The sequence below is a fragment of the Bolinopsis microptera genome, chromosome 12 (genome assembly GCF_026151205.1).
Source record: "Bolinopsis microptera isolate Bmic1 chromosome 12, MBARI_Bmic_1.0, whole genome shotgun sequence".
NCBI lineage: Eukaryota > Metazoa > Ctenophora > Tentaculata > Lobata > Bolinopsidae > Bolinopsis > Bolinopsis microptera.
In genome coordinates, this window is record NC_087083.1 from 11,447,496 (window position 1) to 11,474,556 (window position 27,061).

The 27,061-nt window shown below is 39.0% G+C and overlaps 2 protein-coding genes across 2 annotated transcripts; one reads left to right on the plus strand and one right to left on the minus strand.

Annotated features, from left to right (window-relative positions):
- The first annotated feature begins 18,703 nt into the window (after positions 1-18,703).
- Positions 18,704-19,594, plus strand: LOC134823906 (uncharacterized). Its single transcript, XM_063835503.1, has one exon. It carries the CDS (start codon positions 18,704-18,706, stop codon positions 19,592-19,594), a length of 891 nt encoding a protein of 296 aa, XP_063691573.1.
- A 16-nt stretch (positions 19,595-19,610) lies between these two features.
- On the minus strand, positions 19,611-20,704 carry LOC134823907 (mucin-2-like). The gene is made up of 2 exons (XM_063835505.1): positions 20,701-20,704; positions 19,611-20,332 (listed from the first exon to the last, which is right to left on the minus strand). The coding sequence occupies exons 1-2, from the start codon at positions 20,702-20,704 to the stop codon at positions 19,611-19,613; spliced, it is 726 nt and encodes a 241-aa protein (XP_063691575.1).
- Positions 20,705-27,061: the final 6,357 nt, after the last annotated feature.

Below are 27,061 nucleotides of genomic sequence, written 5' to 3' on the forward strand. Positions count from 1 at the left end.
GCAAGAAAGATAAGTTCAGCAAATTCTTCTCGTTCTCACTCGGGACAGCAACACCACATTCCTCGAACGTATTCCAACTGAACACAACCATCACCCACTCCATGTTCGCACAACTCCAGGAACTGGACCTGACAACGTCTGTCTCTAGAAGCAGCAGTTTACGAGGAAGGAGAGACCATGATTGCAGATCTGGCCCTGGTTAGTGGGGTTTGGTTTTGTTATGTTCGGAGCGTTCCGAGGGATCAGAGGGAAGCTTTTAATAACCAAGAGTCCAAGTTATACAACAAGAAGGACCGACATAGAACGTGTTGAGCAGCTGGGGAAGTTAAAGAAGTTGTCCCAGAGGAGGACATCCAGATCAAGAACAGGATGCTGAGAGTGGACCAAGGAAGTGTGTTCGAAAATCTGTACACATGTACATTAGTGACCTGTTGTTTTCTGCATTTTGTCGAAAAATTAGTTTATATTTTGGCCAACACGGAGCGAAAATAAAGTTTTAATAGTTTTTTTGTGACGAATTACAAATTTTTACCCTGTTCAAGTGTGAAATTTTGCCATTGTTAACATAGCACTGGCCATATAATAATTTTTATAATGACCGGCGATGGTTGAAATATATGTTTATTGATCCATAGTACGTATATAGGGTGTTTAAGTTGGTATACTAATATTTACCTCAATTTCACCATGTTGAGATATCATACCAATTTATGTGACATAAATTTACCTAATTTCTGCTTCTGTTTTTGTATTTGCCTATAACAATGAAATATGTGAACATTTCCAAACACGCTGCAGCTAACAAAACAATGCTCAAGGACTATTCCATTTCGTTGTCAGGATGCCATAAACATCCCCATATAAATTTTCTTAAATGTGTGACGGAGTTAACATGGGGCATATATACCAGTTAAAACGAAAAAGTCCTAAATAGTAGATAATAGTCATAATGCATCTGATCCTATTATTTGAAAGTCGAAAATTTTGTCAAACACGGCAACATAGGGTCCATATAAACTCTGTCACATTTGTTTTGATTTTTTATAGTGTTACAAAGTTTACAACTCACTGCCGCCGCATTTAAGCGATATCTCCCTTCGTCTGATAAATAGAATCGTTAGTGCGACAAAGTTTAACTAGAGGAGTAAAACGATTATCCTAACCATGAGGGTTTATATAGTTTTGATAGGGGGAATCAATTTTACATCAGCGTGCCATGAGTAGGGTCACTAATATTTACCAATATCCTCAAACATCAATGAACTGGTCCTTCTATAATATACCGTGCTAAAACACAGGGTCATTTCGGCTAATGGTCTAAGAAAAAATGTCTATTTTACAACGATGCCTTTTTTCAACTACTTTACCATCTATTCCGAGTGTCAGGACTGAGGACCAAGAACGATTGGGGCTTAACAATGGTCATTTAGAAATCCATTCTTTGTTGCGACATGTGGGACCATCAGGTTATGAAATTGTTTTATGTAGTTAAACTCCTTTGTCGGTCCAATCAAGCAGGGCATGGCTAATTGCTAAACAGTGCACTTTTAAGCTTTCCCTCAAAAACATATCCTACTGCATGATAAGTCCAGCCATGCATAAGCGTAAGGCTACGCGTCCTCCCACTTCAAACTTGTACATTCCTATCATGGTACATAGCCTCACCTAACCATGTGCTTTCTGCCACTGCCGGTGCGCTTGTTATCGCAAGCGGGGTCATGATTAATGTTTATTGTAGTCAAACTCCTGGGGGGACCAATCAATGCAGGGCCATGGCTAATTGTTGATTATTAAACACTAAACAGTGCACCGTTTAAAATAATTTCCTTGGAAACAGATCTCAATCCATGCTTAGTCAGCCAAATGCTAAGTCATCCAAGATGTTTTTGTTGGAGGCGTTTAGTATGTTTGTCAGTGGGTCAGCCTGGGAGGACTACTTTGGTCATTGAGGGCCTCTTGTAGGTGTTGAAAGCATCACATCCCAGATTTAAGGCAACGCTGAAGACAGATCCTACTTGAGAGCAATCATTTTTGATCTAGAAATTTATTTCCTACAGCTCACTTTCTACTTAACTGGTACGCTAGATAAACATTGTAAATGGCAAAAAAAATTTGAAATTTTGTTTTCTTTAAAAGGTTGTTTTCCTTAATTACAGTAAGATGACCTGATTTACTGCAGAAGTTTGGGAAAAGGGAACAGTTTCAGTTAATCAGGGTTGGTGGTAAATTCAGGGTTGTTGAATGGAATTGTTTTTCATGGCGTATGGTAAGCACTATTGGGGGAAGGAAAAGCTGCAGGTTTGCGATAATCAGGGTTTTACGAGCAAGTTGAATATCTCGACCCTACTTAGTCCCCCCATCATGCAAACTGTACAGCACTGTATTATAATTGTCTAAGTCCTAATACTCCCAAAAGATGGTTCTCTGTCACGTCCGTAGGCAAAGAGAAAGATTGACAACAAATTAGTGTGGCTGGGAGCGGCAGTTTTGTTTTGATTTTATCAGGTCCGGGTATTTATCCCTTTTGTCTTAAAAGTTTAACGTTAAGATAACGCTCCTTAAATTAGTTTAATTGCAGGCGACATCAGATTAGTTTATACAGGACACGTTTTAACGAAGACACCATACTCTCCCCACAATAAGGGGGGCCATAATTGTTTCATTATGTATAAGTAAATAATTATAATTTTATCGGCGTTCTCAATAAGAGTTCTCAACTGCCTAGGCATCAAACCTGGCAATCGGTAATTTCTCCTCTGGCCCGGAATCAGCTGACCTAGGACAGAGGAATAAAGACGGTGGAGACTGTGTGGGAAGTCTACAAAATGTGGATGTTTTTTACAAGAACAGGGCTGGCAATGCAAGGGAAGAAAAATGGGCGAAACAATCATAAAGTGTATAATAGAATGAGAAGCGGGTCTCAATAAGAGGTCTCGACTGCCTATAGGCATCAAACCATGGCAATCGTAATTTTCCGCTGGCCGGAGTCAGCTGACCCTAGGTGACGCAGAGGGTCAAACAGGCTTGCAATGCAAGGGAAGAAAATGTGGCGAAACAATCATAAAGTTTATATAATATGATTAACAAATAGAAATTATATGAATTACATAAATTCTTGCCTCCTAAACATGAATATTTAGCAAAATCTCTTCGATAGCATTAATGATGTAGAGAGGGACATAAGAGCCTGAGGTTCTGGTGTCTACAGGTGTTTCACCCACTGTTAGGTCATTGTTCGAGACAGTTTACTTGACTAGTAGAACGGGGAACAACAGTGTTAAGAAGTTTATACTTTGTGCATAACTGAACCTCCAGAGAAGACACTGGCAATGCCAGGGAGGGTGAGTAGCTCTTGCCGCAGCCTCAATGGACTGCTGCCGTTACCGACCCCGGGTGCTGACGCTCGAGTATTAGCCTCGGACCCAGCTACTCACTAGCTCTGGGTTTCTGGCGGGGGGGGGGCCTTATTATATTATTATTACTGTATAATACACTTATCCCATTATAATCAATGGATGAAAAGGGAAAGGCAGTCCACTAACTAAAAGAACACAGGGAATTGATTGTTAATCTACATGCAGCAAAACCCTCAACGATGTGTATAGAAACATCCTGGTATGGTTTTGTGCGTACCTTTGCAGAGGAATTAGATTAAGCATGCACAAAGCACCACAAATACTGATGTCTGGATATGGAGTAAATCATTCATGATGGATATCACAGGAGTCACCATTGAAGCAACATGCTTGTGCATAATCATAGGAAAAATCTGATAGTGCTTACCTGTGGATCTCAATAGCACTGCAAGATACAACCAAGGAATGTTAGATAATAAAAGCCATCAACAGATGCATTGCAAGGTGTTCAGCATTAAAGAACAAGAGCCAGCTGACACAAAATGGAAATCACTAGTGTATCTTCACCATCGAGAATGAAGCTATCTGTGTCATCGCAATATGTTAATCCCAGTGCCAGACACAGTAACCAAGTTATCCAATGTTGGACTTATCTTCTAGCCGCAGCATCATACTAGTGGTACAAAGGGCCTGAAAACAACCACTGCCAGACACCACCGATGTTTCCCTCCGTAACTAGTGGCAAGAAGTAGGGTCCCACCAAGAAATAATGATGTCACTCCCTTTAGCGGTGGCCCTAAACGGGATTGTTCATACTGATGACAAGTATGAATGCATACTTGAGTCAATTTACAAGGCTGTCGAAGAATTGATGCGAACTAAAAAAGCAGCAACCTTGTGTGTCACCAATGGTAGCGTTTAACGAGACATGTGATAAACCGAGCAGAATGATAGAGCTTCGTCAAGGCGAAGCTATAACTGAGTTAGGAAATAGTTTCCTGGATCTGACTCTCTTCTCTCTTATTGTCCACTGGCCACGTCCTCTAGCATCATGTTGTCATGATTCTGAAGATTGCTCTGTCAGAGAAGGATCTGCAAAAGGGACAAGTAACAACAAATCGATTTTTATTTAAGAATTGTCTCTTGGAAGTTATTTTAACACACATATAGCTTACGTGTACATCTTAGCTGATGTTATCTTCTCTGTGTATCTATATTCTTGAGTGTCACTCTTAATGTCTTTTCACAGAGACTGGATTAAAACGGCTTAAAAAAAATAAAAACACAGGAGAACTGGCACACACGCCACAAATTTCGTGATAGGGGCTTTTCACCTATATTTGATTTCCCAGTGATCTGAAATATTTGGGATAAGGATTGTGCTACGGAAAGATCAATATTCTGTCATAACAGAGGTAGGCGGGTGAAAAAAAGCAGAAAGCAAAAAAAAACTGAACGTGTCTTGCAGTGAGTAAGAATATGAGAGGACCCTGCGTCCTGCATCGCAATATCTGCAGGGAAGAATACGTCATCCCCCATACTACTCAATATTATCCCATAAACTATATAAATATAATGAATGATTTTAGATAACTGTAATAAATGTGAGATGTTAGATTTCGCATATAAACATCGAACTATTTATGAGCTAGATGACGTTACCGGTCAATGCACAATAATCAGCATTTGTACAGAATGAAGTTTTTAAGCTTTTGGCCTTAGAATGAAAACTTGCGTGCGAATTAATTTTTGGTCTGTGAGAGCCCTAAAGTCTAAACCAATTATTGGTACCTTCAAAGCTTCAAGAAAACCTTGTTAGTTTGTCTATACTATAAAACAGACATGAACTATAATAGAATTTCGTGTCCTCTTGATTGTGACCTTATTATTACTGTTAGGTAGGTTAACTATTATTATATAGGTTTATATTGCAGTTCCAGATGAAGTTATAGACTTATAGAGTTAAACTTAAGGAGTTATAGACGGCTAGCTTGACACAAAAACCGGAACTAGGCAATTGCCGCTTACTTCGGCCTGATAATTGGTTTAGAGCTCATACAATATTAATTATAAACCCCAAATTTTTCTGCAAATGTTTTGATAATTCCCTTTTCTTGTTGAGCTGATTGCCGTTCCCTGAGAAAAGGCATTAAGTATAGTCACATCGATGTCATTTTGAGAGAAACGTGTTTGTCGTTTTTTAGGTAATTTTACTCGCATAAAAGGGGTTAACTTTGACATTTATGCGTAAATAAATTATTGTTGTATGTCCTAAACAGTAAACATGCTTAAAACTTTGAAAGCTTAAATAAAACTTCACTAACACTGATAGATCTAGACTTACTGCCTTTTATCAATTTCAACCGATTCTTCTCTATATAGAAAGGCAGTGAGTCCATTTTTCCTCAGATAATCATAAAGTTTAATTGACGATGTCAATTCATCGCAGCTCGGCGCGGCACAACAGCGCATCTCGCCGATCTAGCGAGGAGCCTCATTGAGTGCGCGGCGCGGCGCGGCACAGGAGGGGCTAAGTGCAAAGAAACTGCTGAGCAGCAGTGAGCAGCAGTGAGCAGCAGTGAGCAGCAGTGAGCAGCAGTGAGCAGCAGTGAGCAGCAGTGAGCAGCAGTGAGCAGCAATGAGCAGCAGTGAGCAGCAGTGAGCAGCAGTAAGCAGCAGTGAGCAGCAGTGAGCAGCAGTGAGCAGCAGTGAGCAGCAGTGAGCAGCAGTGAGCAGCAGTGAGCAGCAGTGAGCAGCAGTGAGCAGCAGTGAGCAGCAGTGAGCAGCAGTGAGCAGCAGTGAGCAGCAGTGAGCAGCAGTGAGCAGCAGTGAGCAGCAGCTTGAGCAGCAGTGAGCAGCAGTGAGCAGCAGTGAGCAGCAGTGAGCAGCAGTGAGCAGCAGTGAGCAGCAGTGAGCAGCAGTGAGCAGCAGTTTATTTGCACTTAGCCCCTCCTGTGGCGGCACACCCAGCAAATTCTACCGGCTGGGGTATATCTCCAAAAGTAAAATAAATAGAACCTTCCGGTTTTCAACAAAATTTCCGTCTCGTAAATTTAAAGTTAGCTCCCCAGGAGCAAAATTTGGGACAACTTAGATTCTGAATTAAATCGAAAAGTTTGATTTTGGACTAAATAAAAGATCGCAGCTTTTAAACTTTGCAAAGTAATGTCGTTGTCATAACTACTAGTACTAGGCTAAATGCAGCGTGCCAAAGGTGAACTTGATGTGACGCTCGAGGACTAACGTGCTGTTGAAACTCGATCACCTCTAGCGAGCCCGGCAGGCGGTAAGGTTTTTTGGGTTAAAAGTATGTGCAAGAGCAATCCATTCAATTTTCTATGTGAACGAACAATATACAGCCTATTATAAGAGCCCAGATTTCCACTAAAACACTGGCAAGTGCATAATGATTAATGCAAATGCTAAAGAGCTAAACACAGGAGGGGCTAAGTGCAAAAAAACTGCTGCTCACTGCTGCTCACTGCTGCTCACTGCTGCTCACTGCTGCTCACTGCTACTAACTGCTGCTCACTGCTGCTCACTGCTGCTCACTGCTACTAACTGCTGCTCACTGCTGCTGTCGCGCGCGCGCCCATAGCAGCAGTGAGCAGCAGTTAGTAGCAGTGAGCAGCAGTGAGCAGCAGTTAGCAGCAGTGAGCAGCAGTGAGCAGCAGTTGCGCGCAGCGTGCGTTGCCCAGTAAATACACGCATATAACTGCTGCTCACTGCTGCTCACTGCTGCTCACTGCTACTAACTGCTGCTCACTGCTGCTCACTGCTGCTCATTGACAGCAGCAGTGAGCAGCAGTGAGCAGCAGTGAGCAGCAGTGAGCAGCAGTGAGCAGCAGTGATATGACCAAGGAATTGTTATAGTATACTAGTTTCTCGTATGGGTTAGGGTTTCAGCATATGCGTTTGTTAGGGATTGGGCTAGGGTCCCGGTTAGGGTTAAAAAAGTCACGTGACAGTCGAGTGTAGAGTGATATTAATCATCATATCCGCCGTAGTCCGTACTATGAAGAGTTTACTGAGAGACAGTGTTACTATACCTAGCTTGCTAGTCTATATTATTATTAGTATATTGGTCACTATTCTCACGTATAATGCGAGAAAAGAGCGCCCGGTCTTGGGATTGGCGTGCCAGTTAAAAGATAAGACTGTACTACTCGAACTGACGACCTTTGATCTGAGGCTGATATTAAATAAGCTACTGAGAGGTGGGAGCGACAAGTGTGACTGAAGACATACTACCTATAATATCTGTATCAGCCTGTATCTTGGATCCAGATAACCCCCGATAAAGGGAGCAGTAGGGCAAAAGTTGATTGACGATGTCAACCCTTCCAGATCGTTGCTCTGCGCGGCGAAGCAAGAATGCTAGTTTGCGCGGCGCGTCGAAGGGGCGAAGTCCTCCAAGGCAAAAGTAGCTGCTTTCTAGATGCAGAGAGCCGCACTGACAGGGAATGTCCCCGTGTATACTGTATAGGGTTTACAGTTAACAGGGTTTATAGGGAGATGGGCAGGGTTATGTTACAACATCTACACGGGTTGTATTGTGACAGGAACGAGTAATTCTACAGTACGGAATTCAATTTATGCAATTATATTATCACTAGAAAGCCCGTGGTAACAGGAAGGAAGAAAGTAGTATTTTTTTGAAATAAATTTTTAATCACAAACAAAAATATTCATCTCAACCGAGGATACAGCCGATTTAAATATAAAACACTTTAAGTTTAAACAAAAAGTGATAACCACAATACAAAACCGATCAAAATGACGTTAAAACAATCATTGCACATGCATGTGCGCGTTTCAACACCGTTACCATGGTTACTACTTACTATGCAATCTTTTGCTTTGTGCCTAATAGTAATTTGAACGTGAACGGTCGTACATACAGACAGACAGAAAGAAATTATAATATTGACTAGATATAGAAGGCCCGTGGTCACAGGGAGGAAGCTAAAAGGATTTTTTGATAGTCATGTTTTTATCGCATCAAAAAATATTCATCCTGACCGAAAATACAGCCGATTAGAATGTAAAACATTGCAAACATAAACGTAATAATAATGTAACAAAAAAGCCGATCATAATGATGTCTAAAATCTTTGCACGTGCGAGACGCGCGTAGCAACCAGGCCCACAGGAGGGGCTAAGGGGTCGTTCACATATTACGTAATCAGCTGAGGGGGGGGGGGGGGGTTTCCGAATGATTACGCTAGTGTAATTTTGACACAATAGCTATGTGTAAAACTGATTACGGAGGGGGGGGGGGTAAAAATGTTCAAAAAAATGATTACGTAATATGTGAACGACCCCTAAGTGCAAAGAAACTGCTGCTAACTGCTGCTAACTGCTGCTAACTGCTGCTCACTGCTGCTCACTGCTGCTCACTGCTGCTCACTGCTGCTCACTGCTCAGCAGCAGTGAGCATCAGTAAGCAGCAGTTTCTTTGCACTTAGCCCCTCCTGTGCTGGGCGTTTGTACATACAAACAGAAAGCCCGTGGTCACACTCACAGCTAGGGAGGAAGTCTGAGGTTCCGGTGGTCTACAAGTGTTTCACCAGCTGTTTGGTCAAATCTAGCCCGTTACTTGGAATAGTAACGGAGGAACTGACAGTGTTAATAGTTTAAACTTTGTGCTATAACTGGACCTCAGGAAGAAGACATCTGGCGATGCCAGGGAGTGAGTAGCTCTTGCCGGCAGCCATCCATTGGACTGCTGCCGTTACCGACCACGCTAGGGTGCTAACCACGAGTATCAGCAACGGACCCATTACTCACTAGCTCTGTTGTTCTGAGCGGGGGCCTTATTATTATTATAATTATTATAATTATTATTACTATTGTTTAAGACAAAATGCTTGTATTGCACGCCTCGGCCGGCATAAAACCAAATATGCTTAAATTGTTGCGCCATGCTAAAATTGTTATGTTTTAAATCTGCTTTTTTGTTCAACAATGGAACAAAGAGCGAAAACTCAACAGAAAATTGGGATTCTACAAACTCATCAAGGCAAGCTTCGGTGGCGAAACATACCTGTCGATCAACCTACGGCCACAGCAGACTAGGAGACTTGCGCAACTCAGAACAAGCTCGCATCAATACAACATCGAAACAGGAAGACACGGCATGCATCGCCATAAACTTTCGAATAGGGCATGCAAACACTGTTCTACTACAGATATGGAGTCACTCAACCTTATTCTAGAGCTTCCGAAGATGAGCTTCATGTATTGCGCACTAATTACCCTCTTTATGAATATTTTCGTCACTGTTTGTCCCCACAATGTAAAACATTACTCTTCTCTGATATTGGACAGTTCTTCGCACACCCTACAACCATCGGACTATCGGAGACCTAGGAAGGTTCTTTACCAAAGCTCATGAACGAAGATTCCCTAAAGCATCCTCTAAACAAATTCCTAACAATAACAATATTGCCTAATGTAAGAATCGGAACTCATTTATAAGAGTTCATTTAAATTATTAGAAAAATAAATCTCATTCTGAATTTTTTTCGGGGATTATTTCTTTGTTTATTATAGTGGTTGCAATTTTATTCTCATTCTCTTGTATATATACTTTTTGACTTTTGGGTAAATTTAGTTTTTATAGCGGGTCAGACATTACCATTGTAATTTGATTTTTGAATCGTTTAATCCGTTTATGTAATTTTTGAGTTTTTTCGGAAAAGCTGAATACCATACGTGTAAACACTTTTTACTCAGTCTTTTATATGTGAATAAACTAATCGTTTGATTGATTAATTCCTCCAGTAACATCAAATATTTATACCATACCTGTAAAGATGGACCTATAGGCTTATTGTAATTTTGCAAGTTATACAATATGGTATTAGTTCCACGATAACAATAAACCTACTGGTTCATTTTATTGTTATCAGTTTTGTTATTTTTCTAATCCACAAATGTATTTTACAATTCAGTAAATGCACAGCTGCAAGTTAAGAAATTGGCAATATATTTTTAGAAGCAATTACGGACTCACGCTCAGAGTTAATCAATAATAAAGAGCGATCCAAATGTTCATTAATAGGTGTAAAACCATGTGGTGTGTCACGTGACACTAAAATCTCTTAACTTGGTCAAGTTAAGCCAGGTCCGACAAATCACGCGACTCGTGTATCCTGATTGGCACTTGTCATGTGACCATGTTCTTCTGTCATATATCTACCGTGTGCACGTGCGAGAACACTCGTGCACGTGCGGCAACATTACCCTGTCACGTGTAAGCTACGTATTATCACTATTGTAATACACATTTGAAATTGTAATTGGATTGATTCACACGCTATCTCGTCTCACAAATGTATTGCTCATTTTCTGCAGTACCTCATAGTTTCCAGGGTCCTGCACTAGTTAGTACTTTATAGTAGCTTAATGATGATTTCCTTATTGGTCCAATTTTCCAATTGTCAGCATTAATATGAACGATTGACATTTATAAATTGTCCCTTAACTATGGTAACTAGTAGTGTAACTATGGTAACTAGTAGTGTAACTAACATGAATCCTTTGTGAAGGCCTTCTCCGTAGCAGTAATTTTTAAAACAGTAAAAATTTATAAATCATTGGAATAATAAAATTATAAACTGTTACATGTCTTTTGATAGCCCTATTGTTCCATCATGGTATACTTATAGAATTGTTCGTTACAAGTGTCTGTATTCGTTTAATTACAACCTCCAGTTCACGTGAATGTACTGTCTATTATAAAATTATTACTAGTGTAACCCGTGCCTTTGAGAGAGAGAGAGAGAGAGAGAGAGAGAGAGAGAGAGAGAGAGAGAGAGAGAGAGAGAGAGAGAGAGAGAGAGAGAGAGAGAGAGAGAGAGAGAGAGAGAGAGAGAGAGAGAGAGAGAGAGAGAGAGAGAGAGAGAGAGAGAGAGAGAGAGAGAGAGAGAGAAGAGAGAGAGAGAGAGAGAGAGAGAGAGAGAGAGAGAGAGAGAGAGAGAGAGAGAGAGAGAGAGAGAGAGAGAGAGAGAGAGAGAGAGAGAGAGAGAGAGAGAGAGAGAGAGAGAGAGAGAGAGAGAGAGAGAGAGAGAGAGAGAGAGAGAGAGAGAGAGAGAGAGAGAGAGAGAGAGAGAGAGAGAGAGAGAGAGAGAGAGAGAGAGAGAGAGAGAGAGAGAGAGAGAGAGAGAGAGAGAGAGAGAGAGAGAGAGAGAGAGAGAGAGGGAGAGAGAGAGAGGGAGAGAGGGAGAGAGGGAGAGAGAGAGAGAGAGAGAGAGTAACTGGTGGCAACCACTGTCACCAGTAGTTGGTCACTAATCACGTGACTACTATAACCAATACCACCAGTAGTTGGTCACTAATCACGTGACTACTATAACCACTACCACCAGTACTTGGTCACTAATCACGTGACTACTATAACCACTACCACCAGTAGTTGGTCACTAATCACGTGACTACTATAACCACTACCACCAGTAGTTGGTCACTAATCACGTGAACACTATAACCACTACCACCAGTAGTTGGTCACTAATCACGTGACTACTATAACCACTACCACCAGTAGTTGGTCACTAATCACGTGACTACTATAACCACTACCACCAGTAGTTGGTCACTAATCACGTGACTACTATAACCACTACCACCAGTAGTTGGTCACTAATCACGTGACTACTATAACCACTACCACCAGTACTTGGTCACTAATCACGTGACTACTATAACCACTACCACCAGTAGTTGGTCACTAATCACGTGACTACTATAACCACTACCACCAGTAGTAGTTGGTCACTAATCACGTGAACACTATAATCACGTGACCACCAGTAGTTGGTCACTAATCACGTGACCACTATAATCACGTGACCACCAGTATTTGGTCACTAATCACGTGACTACTATAACCACTACCACCAGTAGTTGGTCACTAATCACGTGACTACTATAACCACTACCACCAGTAGTTGGTCACTAATCACGTGACTACTATAACCACTACCACCAGTATTTTGTCACTAATCACGTGACAACTATAATCACGTGACCACCAGTATTTGGTCACTAATCAAGTGACCACTATAACCACTGCCTCCAGTATTTGGTCACTAATCACTTGACCACTATAACCACTGTCACCAGTACTTGGTCACTAATCACGTGACCACTATAATCACGTGACCACCAGTATTTGGTCACTAATCACGTGACCACCACACCATGACTATGAACGTCACGGTATATTGTATAAGTGTCTGTCTCCTCTTTATTAGCAGACTGTATATAATATATATAGTTTATGTTAAGACTTAAGTGGTAGAGCACTATAATGTAACAATATAGAGTGGCAGTGTTTATAGTACTATAGTGCTATAATGATGCAGACCCTTCCTGCTTCAGCCGCAATTTACAGCATATCCTTTTGTTATAGTGGTCGATGTTTGTAATAAGATCACATTGTTTTCTATATGGTGTGAAAATATGAGCTAAAACCGACGTAATTTTGCTGAGTTATGGCTGTTTGAAATTTTTGATGAACGCGCGGGTGCCCATCGATAACAACTAAATGCTCGAAAATTTGTCGAAAACGCTTTCGGAGTGACTATATTTAAACTTCGATGAAGTATATCAAGTGGGTACTTCTCGGAAAATAAAATGTATGCAAAGACGATACGACTATTTTTGAGTTGATTTAATACAACTGCAGAAAATTATTCCAAATTTAAGCAAAAGATAGCACATTTTGACTACCTTTTTGGATTTTTACCCGGGGAAATCCTGGAATAATAACTTAATTTTAATGCCATCATGTGCGGCTGTGTTTCAGCTATCTTTATGCAAATTTTGCTGATATGCCAACAAAATTAAGTTGGTAAAAAGTTGCTTATTTTTGGCCCAAAAATCTGGGTTTTTTTTTGCGATTTTACCCGGGGAAACTCAGTCTTATCATTTCAAAACCACTTTTAATCGATTCTACGGTCAAAAGTACGTCCAGGAAGGTGTATTTGGGGTCCCTAGCGTATCGAGCAGAAAGTGCCCGACGCCCGTAAGGCATTCTACTAAATTAGTGCCCTGACCCTCTTAGTTCTTTAGTTTAACCCCCCCCCCCCCCCCCCCCCCCCCCCCCCCCCCCCCCCCTTAAGATAAGGTCCCTGCAGTGCTCCTAAGATAAGGTCCCTGCATGAATTGTTTATATCAGGGAATTTACTGGAAGTAGGACATGACTGTCCTAATCCATATTTCTTCACGAATGTTTTTGAAATTCTTGGCAAGGTACAACTTTCAAAAAGCCTGGGCACGAATCAAAATACTGCTTGTTTAACTTCAATACAAAATACTGCTTGTTTAACTTCAATACAACTGCAAAATAAGATTCTTCGTTAATTATCGAAGTACCGTGCGACAAGCCTTAGCAATACTCACGAAATTACTATCGCGAAAGTCACCGACCTAGATTTGGCCCTAAATAAGAAACGTTTTTACTTTACTGCAGCTGCTTGTTAAACTATATTGCAACTCCGAGATTTATCAGTGATGACAGTCGGGTACAGTATACACGGGAAGAGATGGTTTAACAACTTATTTACGTGGAAGGAAGGTGGTTATTGTAGGTTTGTAACAGGTCCACATTTACATTAGCTTGTACTTACTTATTTCACTTACTGAGTTTAGTTACTTAGGATGAGACTTTTGTTATGGTGCTTGTCGTTATTGATGCTGCCAGTGCATGTATCTATGTTCTTTTAAAATTCTTTTAATATCAATCGTATTTCAAAGAATGAGTTTTTGTATTTTGGTATGGTACAAAGTTTAAAATTATGTGCATCTTCAGAAAAAAAAACCTCGTGAGACTCACTTACTGAGTTTAGTTATTTAGTTTAGTTATTTAGTTTGGTTACTTATTTTACTTATTTAAGTTACTAAGTTTAGTTATTTAGTTTAGTTATTCAGTTTGGTTACTTATTTTACTTATTTTGGTTACTTATTTTAGTTATTTCGTTAGGTTACTTAGTTTGGTTACTTAGTTTAGTTACTTAGTTTCGTTACTTAGTTTAGTTACTAAGTTTCGTTACTTAGTTTAGTTACTTAGTTTAATTATGTAGTTTAGTTATTTAGTTAGGTTACTTAGTTTGGTTACTTAGTTTAGTTACTTAGTTTTGTTGCTTAGTTTAGTTACTTAGTTTAGTTACTTAGTTTGGTTACTTATTTTAGTAACGTAGTTTAATTATTTAGTTTAGTTACTTAGTTTAGGTACTTAGTTTAGTTACTTATTTTAGTTACTTAGTTTAGTTACTTAGTTTAGTTACTTAGTTTAGTTACTTATTTTAGTTACTTAGTTTAGTTACTTAGTTTAGTTACTTAGTTTAGTTACTTAGTTTAGTTACTTAGTTTATTTACTTACTTACTTACTCGCATACTCACATACTCGCATACTCACATACTCACATACTCACATACTCACATACTCACATACTCACATACTCACATACTCACATACTCACATACTCACATACTCACATACTCACATACTCACATACTCACATACTCACATACTCACATACTCACATACTCACATACTCACATACTCACATACTCACATACTCACATACTCACATACTCACATACTCACATACTCACATACTCACATACTCACATACTCACATACTCACATACTCACATACTCACATACTCACATACTCACATACTCACATACTCACATACTCACATACTCACATACTCACATACTCACATACTCACATACTCACATACTCGCATACTCGCATACTCACATACTCACATACTCACATACTCACATACTCACATACTCACATACTCACATACTCACATACTCACATACTCACATACTCACATACTCACATACTCACATACTCACATACTCACATACTCACATACTCACATACTCACATACTCACATACTCACATACTCACATACTCACATACTCACATACTCACATACTCACATACTCACTCATAATATTCACATACTCACTCATAATCCGCTAATGGATAGAAAATAAGGCGTCTACTAAAAGTAGGCTCACACGAGGATATTTACATTAGTCGCGGTTTATAATACCTCTCTCATACAAATAAACATTTAATTGGTTTAATTGGTTTAACTGGTTTAATTGGTTTAATTGGTTTGGTTAGCTCTTCTGTTTGAGATCTATCTATTTATTACTTGAACTAACTATTCAATTTCAAGTACACTTATCGATTGAATTTGCATGGCAGTTTATTAATAACAGGGAGTTGCAGGGTTAATGCTGTCTGTTAAGGAATGAACAGCCGAATGAATGAATCAGTAAATGGTTTTAGTATTACTTATAATAACTAATGGTTGTCATTACAGTAAGTAATGAGCAACTGTCTGGATTTTAGTTTGGCCAGCAGACATGAAGGCATCGTGGAGGTGTTTTAACATTAAATACCGACCATAATGTTTTATGAAGGAACATTATGTTTTGTACGCGATATATTAGACGAGGAGTTTGACTGTCTGAGATCCGGTTGTTGGGATTAGTTTTCAATTGTAATTGTGCAGCGCAAACTTGATAAACTTTGCCCATGACCAATTATGTTTGGTGTTATCAATGCTCAGCATAAAATTAAATATCCAGCATAACCATCGTCTTGAGCTTTGATAGCTCACGTTAATCTGGCTTATCGTCGTTTTATCGTTACTAAACTGATAACCATGATCACGCGAGTGTGCTTTGAATAACTTAAATACTTTAAATAACTTAAATGCTTTGAATAACTTAAATGCTTTGAATAACTTAAATGCAGCTTGAATTGAGAAACTATTGGCCATTCGTTTAGTAAGAGTTTGAAATTTGCCTATTCTGTCGTGTAAACACAATACGAGTATAGTTTATGTGACAAATAAGCTTAAAAAAGCTCACGTAAAGAATGTTTTCTGTTAACCTGATGCTCTTAACTTAGTTGGTTTTAAGTCTAGTGTCTCTTATTCTCGTGGACTCCAGCCGAATTATTGTTCGTGCTATTAGCCTGTTAATCAAGTGTCTCTCTTGACTCATGCTGATACAGAATAGGTAGCCTTGGAAAAATCACCAAGATTTTTGACCCTATTCAGCCGCTCTTAAGATGGTTTAATTGAGCGTCGGATGAAAAGCTGCAATTTTAGTTAAGACAATATTTATTTGTTCACTTATGTAATTTCAAATTTCTCAGCATTTGGAAGAAACTCAAATGGACGATAGTGGGTATCAGAAATCTTTTAAGTTTAGTTCAATAAAAACTGTTTTTTCAACTTTAATAAGACCATATCCAACTACCTCCACCAATTCTACCATAAGAACACAACCCTCTCAAAAGGAATGCCTTTCCTATATGAAACAATTTCCCGTGCGTCGTTACACTCTGCCAGCATGAATATGGGGGTATTATTAGAATAAATGTTTGCATTTATAGCTCATAACGACAACATGATTTCTTCTCGATATAATAGTTATTCAATAATCGTCTGTGGGATTGTCTGGCGTTTCCTTACCGCCGATATCATGTGTGACGTCATGTCACGTGGTGTGTGTGACGTCATGTCACGTGTCGTGTTCCACCATCATCCTCACCCCACACTCTGTCATATGTTTTCCCCTGTTTCCTACCCCGCACTGTTCTGATGATTCACGTCTGTGCCGGGAGACGAGCATTTTCCTTTCCCATCACTTCCTCCCGGGTAGTATAACTATCGACCTCGTCTTCAGTTAACATGGTTATTCTGATCCGTATGCCGACTTTATTTGTTTGCCGTGTTGATGCCACGCTAATCTTATTCTCCGTTTGCTATCTGCTGATATCTGGGCGATGAGTCTATTTTTGCTGAAGATCAATCTTTCGGATTGATTTTTATCATTGTTCATCTATTGAGCAATCATGAATAACTGTATATCTGTGATAACAATGTTACACGTACAGGGTGTACCCTATAATGAGAAGTACGTACGGTACTGGGCTTAATAAAGTACCTGTATTTACTAAGCTGAAACACACCTAGATAGTTTATAATTGAAAGCAAATCGATCCTTCCCAGTTATTTCCCGTGTGAATTGCTTTTATTACTCTATTAATAGCCACCTAGTAGCTAACCCGAATCAGTTGACCAATAAAGAACGACTGTTGACCAAATTTGAAGACTGATCCGAAAACAACACAATATGTAGAATCGGAAATATGATCTGAATTATTGCTAGCTAATTGCGGGGAATCCTGACAGCTTCGTATTGATATTACATGTGTGGAGTGAGGGTTTGTTGTTGATATCACATGTGTGGAGTGAGGGTTTGTTGTTGATATCACATGTGTGGAGTGAGGGTTTGTTGTTGATATCACATGTGTGGAGTGAGGGTTTGTTGTTGATATCACATGTGTGGAGTGAGGGTTTGTTGTTGATATCACATGTGTGGAGTGAGGGTTTGTTGTTGATATCACATGTGTGGAGTGAGGGTTTGTTGTTGATATCACATGTGTGGAGTGAGGGTTTCTTGTTGATATCACATGTGTGGAGTGAGGGTTTGTTGTTGATATCACATGTGTGGAGTGAGGGTTTGTTGTTGATATCACATGTGTGGAGTGAGGGTTTGTTGTTGATATCACATGTGTGGAGTGAGGGTTTGTTGTTGATATCACATGTGTGAAGTGAGGGTTTGTTGTTGATATCACATGTGTGGAGTGAGGGTTTGTTGTTGATATCACATGTGTGGAGTGAGGGTTTGTTGTTGATATCACATGTGTGGAGTGAGGGTTTGTTGTTGATATCACATGTGTGGAGTGAGGGTTTGTTGTTGATATCACATGTGTGGAGTGAGGGTTTGTTGTTGATATCCCAGGTGTGGAGTGAGGGTTTGTTGTTGATATCACATGTGTGGAGTGAGGGTTTGTTGTTGATATCACATGTGTGGAGTGAGGGTTTGTTGTTGATATCACATGTGTGGAGTGAGGGTTTGTTGTTGATATCACATGTGTGGAGTGAGGGTTTGTTGTTGATATCCCAGGTGTGGAGTGAGGGTTTGTTGTTGATATCACATGTGTGGAGTGAGGGTTTGTTGTTGATATCTCATGTGTGGAGTGAGGGTTTGTTGTTGATATCACATGTGTGGAGTGAGGGTTTGTTGTTGATATCACATGTGTGGAGTGAGGGTTTGTTGTTGATATCACATGTGTGGAGTGAGGGTTTGTTGTTGATATCACATGTGTGGAGTGAGGGTTTGTTGTTGATATCACATGTGTGGAGTGAGGGTTTGTTGTTGAACAGCATTAGCTACAGTAACGGATTCAGCTTTGCAGACGACACAAAGCTGATTGGGGCTATCCGAGGAATGAGTAGTGTGGAGTTACTGCAAGATGATCTCAACATAGTCATCGAGTGGTCACGTGTTAACAACATGGAGCTACACGAACAGAAGTTTGAGGTTGTAAACTACCCCCTGAATGGATCAAAAGCTCTAAGAGAGCTTCCGTTCTACCCAGAGACTGTTGAGTATACTACACCAAAAGGACACGCAATATCACCACAGGAAACTGTCAGAGACCTTGGAGTGTATGTTAGCAGCAGTAGGTCATGGGGTCCTCACATTGAGAAGACAGTTCAAGGAGCTAGAAAAATGGCGGCTTGGACATTGAGTGCCTTTAGAGACCGGTCACAAGTAGTCATGCTGACTTTATACAAAAGCATGGTTCGCTCTAAGCTAGAGTACTGCTGTCCAGTCTGGAACCCTACAAAAGTCACAGAGATACAAAAGCTGGAGACTGTACAGAGATCCTTTACTAGAAAGATATCTGGCTGCCGTGATCTCCAGTACTGGGACAGGCTAAAGAAGCTTAAGTTGATGTCCCTTCAGAGGCGGAGAGAGCGTTATTCTATAATTCATGTATGGAAAATTCTTAATGAACATGCTCCGAACGATACGGGCTTCGAGTTCAAGTCTCATCAAAGGCATGGTATTAAGGCAGAGATCCCAGCCATGAACAAAAACGCACAGTTGTCGGTAAGAACAGATTACGACAACAGCTTTAGAGTTAGAGCAGCTCAGCTCTTCAACGTGCTCCCATCGGAGCTCCGGAGTATCACATTGCTAGACAGTTTCAAAGTTGGTCTAGGCAGATTTATGGAACAGTACCCAGACACACCACCGGTTCCGGGATACACTCCGACAAACGATAACTCAATGCTGAGCTGGAGGAGGACGCACTCGATGCAGTTGTCCTGAGCACGCCCTGCCAAACTCACCAAAACGTACCAAAACGTACGTACGTTGATATCACATGTGTGGAGTGAGGGTTTGTTGTTGATATCACATGTGTGGAGTGAGGGTTTGTTGTTGATATCACATGTGTGGAGTGAGGGTTTGTTGTTGATATCACATGTGTGGAGTGAGGGTTTGTTGTTGATATCACATGTGCGGAGTGAGGGTTTGTTGTTGATATCACATGTGTGGAGTGAGGGTTTGTTGTTGATATCACATGTGTGGAGTGAGGGTTTGTTGTTGATATCACATGTGTGGAGTGAGGGTTTGTTGTTGATATCTCATGTGTGGAGTGAGGGTTTGTTGTTGATATCACATGTGTGGAGTGAGGGTTCGTTGTTGATATCACATGTGTGGAGTGAGGGTTTGTTGTTGATATCACATGTGTGGAGTGAGGGTTTGTTGTTGATATCACATGTGTGGAGTGAGGGTTTGTTGTTGATATCCCAGGTGTGGAGTGAGGGTTTGTTGTTGATATCACATGTGTGGAGTGAGGGTTTGTTGTTGATATCACATGTGTGGAGTGAGGGTTTGTTGTTGATATCACATGTGTGGAGTGAGGGTTTGTTGTTGATATCCCAGGTGTGGAGTGAGGGTTTGTTGTTGATATCACATGTGTGGAGTGAGGGTTTGTTGTTGATATCACATGTGTGGAGTGAGGGTTTGTTGTTGATAGTGAGGGTTTGTTCACATAGTCAATCACTTATCGATGGACGATGGATCAGATGTCAATGGAGAGATATAAAGCACGAATCATTCTTAAAAATAATTGTGCGCTATGAAACTCTAGTTTCTTAAACACTAATTGGTACAAGAATTACGTATTTCATTAACTTTGTTGAGTCACAGAATTAGTCCAAGATGATCTAGGTATATAAACGCTGGATAGTGGATTATATAAGGCCTATCCTGCTCAAAGTTAATAACCTTCAACTTGCTTACAAAAGCTTGGAGAATAATTAATGTGCAAAATTTGGAAAGATCATTGATTCTACCAGATTTAACTCTACTTGATCAGCGTTATACTCTACTAAATTACTCCTAATTACTTTTTAATTACCGGTACTAACACATGCAGACAGCTACTTCCGATTACAGTGACAATTAATTAACTAAATCATGTACTGCACATACTGCAGCAGTTCGACAAATGCATCCGAAATTGATGTCCAGCCGCGATTTACAGCAAATTATACTGTCTCTCCGCCGATTTTGTCAAGAAGACAGCTAACTTCTATATACTCTTGACAATTTACAATTTACATTAACGCTTCACACAATTGGATGTGTGTGTTCTTGTTGTTCTAATTAAGTAATTATGAGTCGTGTTATAATTACTCTCTAATTGTGTCCCACACAATCAAAGAGTTATTAGAAACCTTCCAATTACAGCCAATTGTTTTTGTTGTGGAGATAATTATAAACGTCCCTTCTCCTGCCATTTTATGCACTAAACGTTTATTTTATTCGTGTTCCCACTCAACGTGACACACCGTGCTGAAAAGTGCGTATTTTTATACATTGAGCTGGGTACGTCACTAATACACTTTAATACACGGTGTCTTATGCAGGCACTATATATATATAGGCACTATTGTAGTGCTGTAACATGTATTATTACAGTGTTAGTCGTAATGCTGTATCTTTTTCCCGGCTGCCGTGTTCCCAGCAGCATTCTGTGCTGTCACGCAGCACACGCTACAACACCAGTTGTATGTGCGGGTTGTTAATGTGTTGTTAGGTATAGTGCTAATTTATGTTTTTTTTGTTTAATTTTCCTTTTTGTTTGTTTGTTTTTGAACCCGTCCTCAATCTCGCACCCAACTAAGTCATGAGCACCAGTTTGTTGGTGTAGTGCTAATTTACATTTAATTATTACATAGTTACAGTGTATAGACGTGTGTAGTGTGTAGTATGTAGGGAGACCGTATCTTGTGTTTGAGTGTACGTGTTTTTTGTACTAATTGTTAGATTGATATTTTGTCAGATATTGCCACTGATATTGTCAGATATTGCCACTGTCAATGGATAGTTACAGGCCCATAGTGGATAGTTTATACTGGATAGCTTTACAGGCCCATAGTGGATAGTTACTGGATAGCTTTACAGGCCCATAGTGGATAGTTACTGGATAGCTTTACAGGCCCATAGTGGATAGTTACTGGATAGCTTTACAGGCCCATAGTGGATAGTTACTGGATAGCTTTACAGGCCCATAGTGGATAGTTTATACTGGATAGCTTTACAGGCCCAGATCCTTCCAGACTGCATATTCTAATCAGACTTCAAAGTTCATTTTGAACTGTAATAAACCTTCATGAACATTCTGAAAAGTATGCAGTACAATATCAGTTGTTGGTTACAGATATCTCGGCTGCAGTGGAATCTTGTACAATCCAACATGTATGATGGGAAATTGTGCACAAGACTTTGAAAGAACTGCAACTCTTGAGCCATCAAGTCGCACTCAAGACTTAATTGGTTTTAAGTATCCGGTCCAAAATACTAAAATAAGGTTGCTTCTGCTGGTAACGTGACAGATTGCAATCAACAAATCCATTGGTTGTTTTACCAATCATTAAACACATCATTGGGTTGTGATTTGCTCTCCGCGTTTGTAATGCTCGGGCTAAAAAGCTATTGAAATATTTGTGAGAGACACAAAGCGGTTGGTTGCCATGGCGATGCAGTTAGTTGCCATGACAACCACTGGTGATGCTTCTTGTTGCACTTTGATCCTTTTATTGCCTATTACAGATTAATGTTCCTATTACCGGTTATCCTGGGATGGATATTGTTGTCACGCTTTCTGCAATAACTCCGATGTTTTGAAGTTTTGATAACATCGTTATATGATGTGTTCTGTATGATAGCATGATTGCAGTCATTATTTTGCTCAATTGCATCGCAGTTTTTCGTCACGAATTCCGTAATTGCAGTAAATTCCGACACTTACTTTCTCTTGTACAAACACACTGCTTCCACGCAGTAACGTTGCCTGTTGGCGCCCCTGCCGAAAAAGCGCCCTCCTGTTGCGCCCTTTCCCCTTTTAACGCCCCTTCCGGAAATTAGACAAATTAGGTGATTTTAGAGGATATTACGCCGGTAAAATCTCTAAAAAAGTGTGTTTCTAGAGCAAAACGCGCAGTTTTGCTAGTAAGTACCACAAATAAGTTTTTCAAAATTGTCCCACATTCAAACAACGATTTGGCGCCCCCCTAAGATGCCCCCTCCCCCCGCGTACAGCGGGGCCCTTCGTTATACTTATACCACTGCGTCCACGTTGAAACATGTCAAAATTAAAAACATTTCCTGTTTCCATGTATAAAATTGAAAAACATTTCCTTGTATAAAACACAACACATAAGGTCTCTGCTAGCACTACAAATACACACGCCCCTGAAAACTTAAGTGCTTGCAATTCCTGACACTTTCCTCGACTGTGCACGCTTCACAATACAATTACATGAATTCTTCTGTAGACTATAATATATAAATATACAGTAAATACATAAATTATTTTACAGCCTCAAATTCTTACTTTCACTGATCTTGCTGACTCAAAAAATTTCCATACCCAATTTTTGGAAGCTTCTCGAAGTGCTATATCGGACTATATCCAGTAGTTGTAAAAGCGTTAGTTGCCATGGCACCTACCATGCACGAAGTATGAAACCTGCCTCTATCAACGTGGTGAAAAGTAGCGCTTTAAATAGCAACAGCAGCTCACATACGGAACTGGCAGTGTCATGTGTATTGTAGATTTTCAAATTTCGTTCTTTGTTAATATTATTATTTTGGTGTGGGGCGAGAAATCGTGTTATGATATTGTTTTTATCCTGACAGTTACTCTTGTAGCTAACGCTTTAACCCCAGAATAGCAACACTACAACTAGCAGGACTGGCAGTGTCATGTGTATTTGTCTTAAGCGTGTGCTTTTTCGAGGTGTCATGTGTATTATTAGTTCGTGCTGGTATCATGTGTTTTAATACTTTCAACACTACTACTCTACTATATAACAAATAATTTGAGATGATGAATACGATGTTGTTATATCGAAACGTCGAATAATTCCTTTCCTGATAAGATCCTTTTCCTAGTCGCAACAAACGGGATCAATACAAATTTAGCCCAAGAAACAGTGTCATGTCTATTGTAGATTCGTACAGGGTGTTTGACTGGTGACAGTGTCATGTGTATTATATCTCTCTCCGTAGTTGTACTACTGTCAGAGGTAGTCACACTTTATGACGTGAGTTATACAGTTATAATAGGGTGGCAATAACATGTGTCCTGACATGTAGCAGGGTATTGTAGGACACATTCGTCCTGACATGCCAATAACATGCTATTAACATGCTATTAACATGCCAATACCGGGCTGTAACTTAACTTGATAATGGCTATATCGTAATATGCATGTCAGGCTAGATGCTGCAGTTGCGACGTTGTATTTTGTATATGTTCTTTTGTGCAGTGATAGTTATTACAAGTATTATATGTATATGTAACTGCCTGCTTGTCTGTTGTGAATATGATGTTATGACGAAACGATTGCTGTTATTTGGAGAGAAATGAAAATAAACATAATAAGTTTTTAGACAGTATGGTTGTGTTTTTATCATGTTTGTTGAACAGTTTGATTTGTTTATTGATTCGTCCGTCACGTAAAAATGGAATTATCTTAATAATAATTATCTTAATAATAATTATCTTAATAATAATTATCTTAATAATAATTATCTTAATAATAATTATCTTAATAATAATTATCTTAATAATAATTATCTTAATAATAATTATCTTAATAATAATTATCTTAATAATAATTATTATCTTATAATAATTATCTTAATAATAATTATCTTAATAATAATTATCTTAATAATAATTATCTTAATAATAATTATCTTAATAATAATTATCTTAATAATAATTATCTTAATAATAATTATCTTAATAATAATTATCTTAATAATAATTATCTTAATAATAATTGTCTTGATAATAATTGTCTTAATAATAATTGTCTTAATAGTAATTGTCTTAATAATAATTGTCTTAATAATAATTGTCTTAATAATGATTATCTTAATAATAATTATCTTAATAACAATTATCTTAATAATAATTATCTTAATAACTTGACTTGCTAGCTCGATCAGTGGATCACGAAAGTCGTTATTGTTGCAACCGTATTATAATAACTAGCAGGAACCCGTATAACCCTAAAATGGTGTCAAGACTCAAGAGACTAAAATAATTATTACCTATTTAATTCGCGTTTTTGACACCACTTGGGGGTCCAAATTTTGGGCTCTAAAACTCCTATTCCTTGGCCAATTTTTTATTTTTTCATGCTGATTTGAAAAGCATAAAAGCATTTGACCCAGTCAAAAAAGTTTCAGTTGTATATCTTTTACGGTTTTTGCTGAAAGTCGCGTTAAAGTTGATGCTGTGGTGTCAGTAAAATGGCACAGATATATATATATATATATATATCGTCTCGCTTTATATATAGTAAGATACAATAATCAGGCGATACTTAAATTTACCGATAAACGATATTTACAATTCTTGTTCCATTAATTTCCTCAAGGATCACTTATATCTTTTACAAATAGCACTAATTACGTATCTGGCTTAATTACAGCTCCCAATCTCGACAAGATTGAAGTGGGTTTGGAATAATTTGGGTAAAGTTGTGGTTTTCCAATTTCCAGGCATCACTTGTCGCCTATCAGCTACCTATAAGCAGCTTTCAGTTGCATTTAATTGTACTACTACTTGCAGTTGCTTTGTGGAGATATTCTCAATGCTGATCATTGAAACCCTGATATTCTTTATAAGCGGCTATATTTTTAAAATAACTGCATCTTAAACGATCAAAGATTAGCCAATAAATAAACACTTGTTTCAAATTGCCAAAACAATTAGTTTTATTTCCTTTGTGGTTAGCATTGTATTGCAGATGTTTGTTCTTTGCGGAAGTTTGCACGTCAGATCTGAGGTTTTATTGCTGTTGATGACGATTGTGCCTTAACTGCACTTTTAAGGTTTTCGTAGCTTTTTTCCATCGTATATTTTGTCAAAAATATTTCATTCTGTTATACGGAAACACATATAGGCGTTCTTACAACCCATTGAAAAAACTACAAAGCAATTTTACACGGGCTGGAAAAGTAGCTATATTGGTATATTGGTCTCCATAATTCCTAGAGTACCAAGATTCTTGAACAATTTTCGTCTGCACTCACGGATTTTTCTAGACAACCCTATTATACCCTGCTATATATCTCCAGACTACATGACAAAGACAAGCCACTCATGATACTGTACCTATCTGTTGAGAGTGTGGTAGTCACGATCGCTGTTCAGCTCTTCTTTGTGAAACAAAAGGTTTTCAAAGGCGTGTAAGTGCGCGCCAATCAGTTAAATCAATTAAAATCAAATTACGAATAAACCGAATGGCGTGAATTTAATAAATGCGCGCCAATCGGTTTTTTCATAATTTGATCCTAATTATAAACTCGAAGAGCGTATGAATTGCTTTATTCACGTGCTGGAGAAAGGATGTTGTGATCCCCTGCCACAGCACAGGTTGCCGTATTTATCCTAGAAATACACACGTGTGTGTTTAACATTTCAAGCAACGCGAACGGAAACTATAAAGCAACCCTAGACAAGTTAATAGTATTAGTAAGTTTGTGCTGATAATGAAATAGTTAGTTTCTAGTGTTCACTTTTCGTTGACCGGCAAAGCTTTTTGTTTGTAAGTTAAAAACTCGATCTTTGTCACGTGATCGATGATAAAAACTTGACCATACTCAATTTAATGTTACTCAAATCTCAGTTAGGTTTCTCAGTCAGGTTTCTCAGCCAGTTTAACATATTTTCAGTGTTCATCGCCTAACAAGCCAGTTTTAGTTTGGAACAAGTTGAGTAGGGCTGTATCAGACAAAATCATATCACTGTGGTCACAGTGTGAGTAAGACTAAGATAGTAAGGTTGTACTGATAATGAACTAATCCACTCATTCCATTGTCTGGTTGTCTAGAATTTGGGCTAAATATTTCTAAAAGCAATAAATCGGATCCAATAATACGTGGTCAGTGATCTGTATGAGGGTGGCTGTCAGCATTCTACTGTTCGCATTGTCAAAGTCATGTTGTGAGCATTGTCAGAGTCAAATTTGACGATCTGTAGTCTGGTATGTGACCAGGGTTGATAATTTTCTGCCTATTCTTTAGCAATCTATTTATAAATAACCTTGTCTGAACTGAACTGAGGTATCCGAAGTGCGAACACGTTCAGATTCGTCGTGCTGTTGTTCTGATAATGCATAACTAAATGCTAATGTAGATGCTTGACTAAACTCATTCAGCTATTTCTCTCGTATGTAATTGTGCAGACTTATAAAGCTGTGAAGT

What these genes read in the sequence shown, in the direction of transcription:
- LOC134823906 (XM_063835503.1), top strand. Translation starts at nt 18,704, where the DNA reads ATGAGTAGTGTGGAGTTACTGCAAGATGATCTCAACATAGTCATCGAG.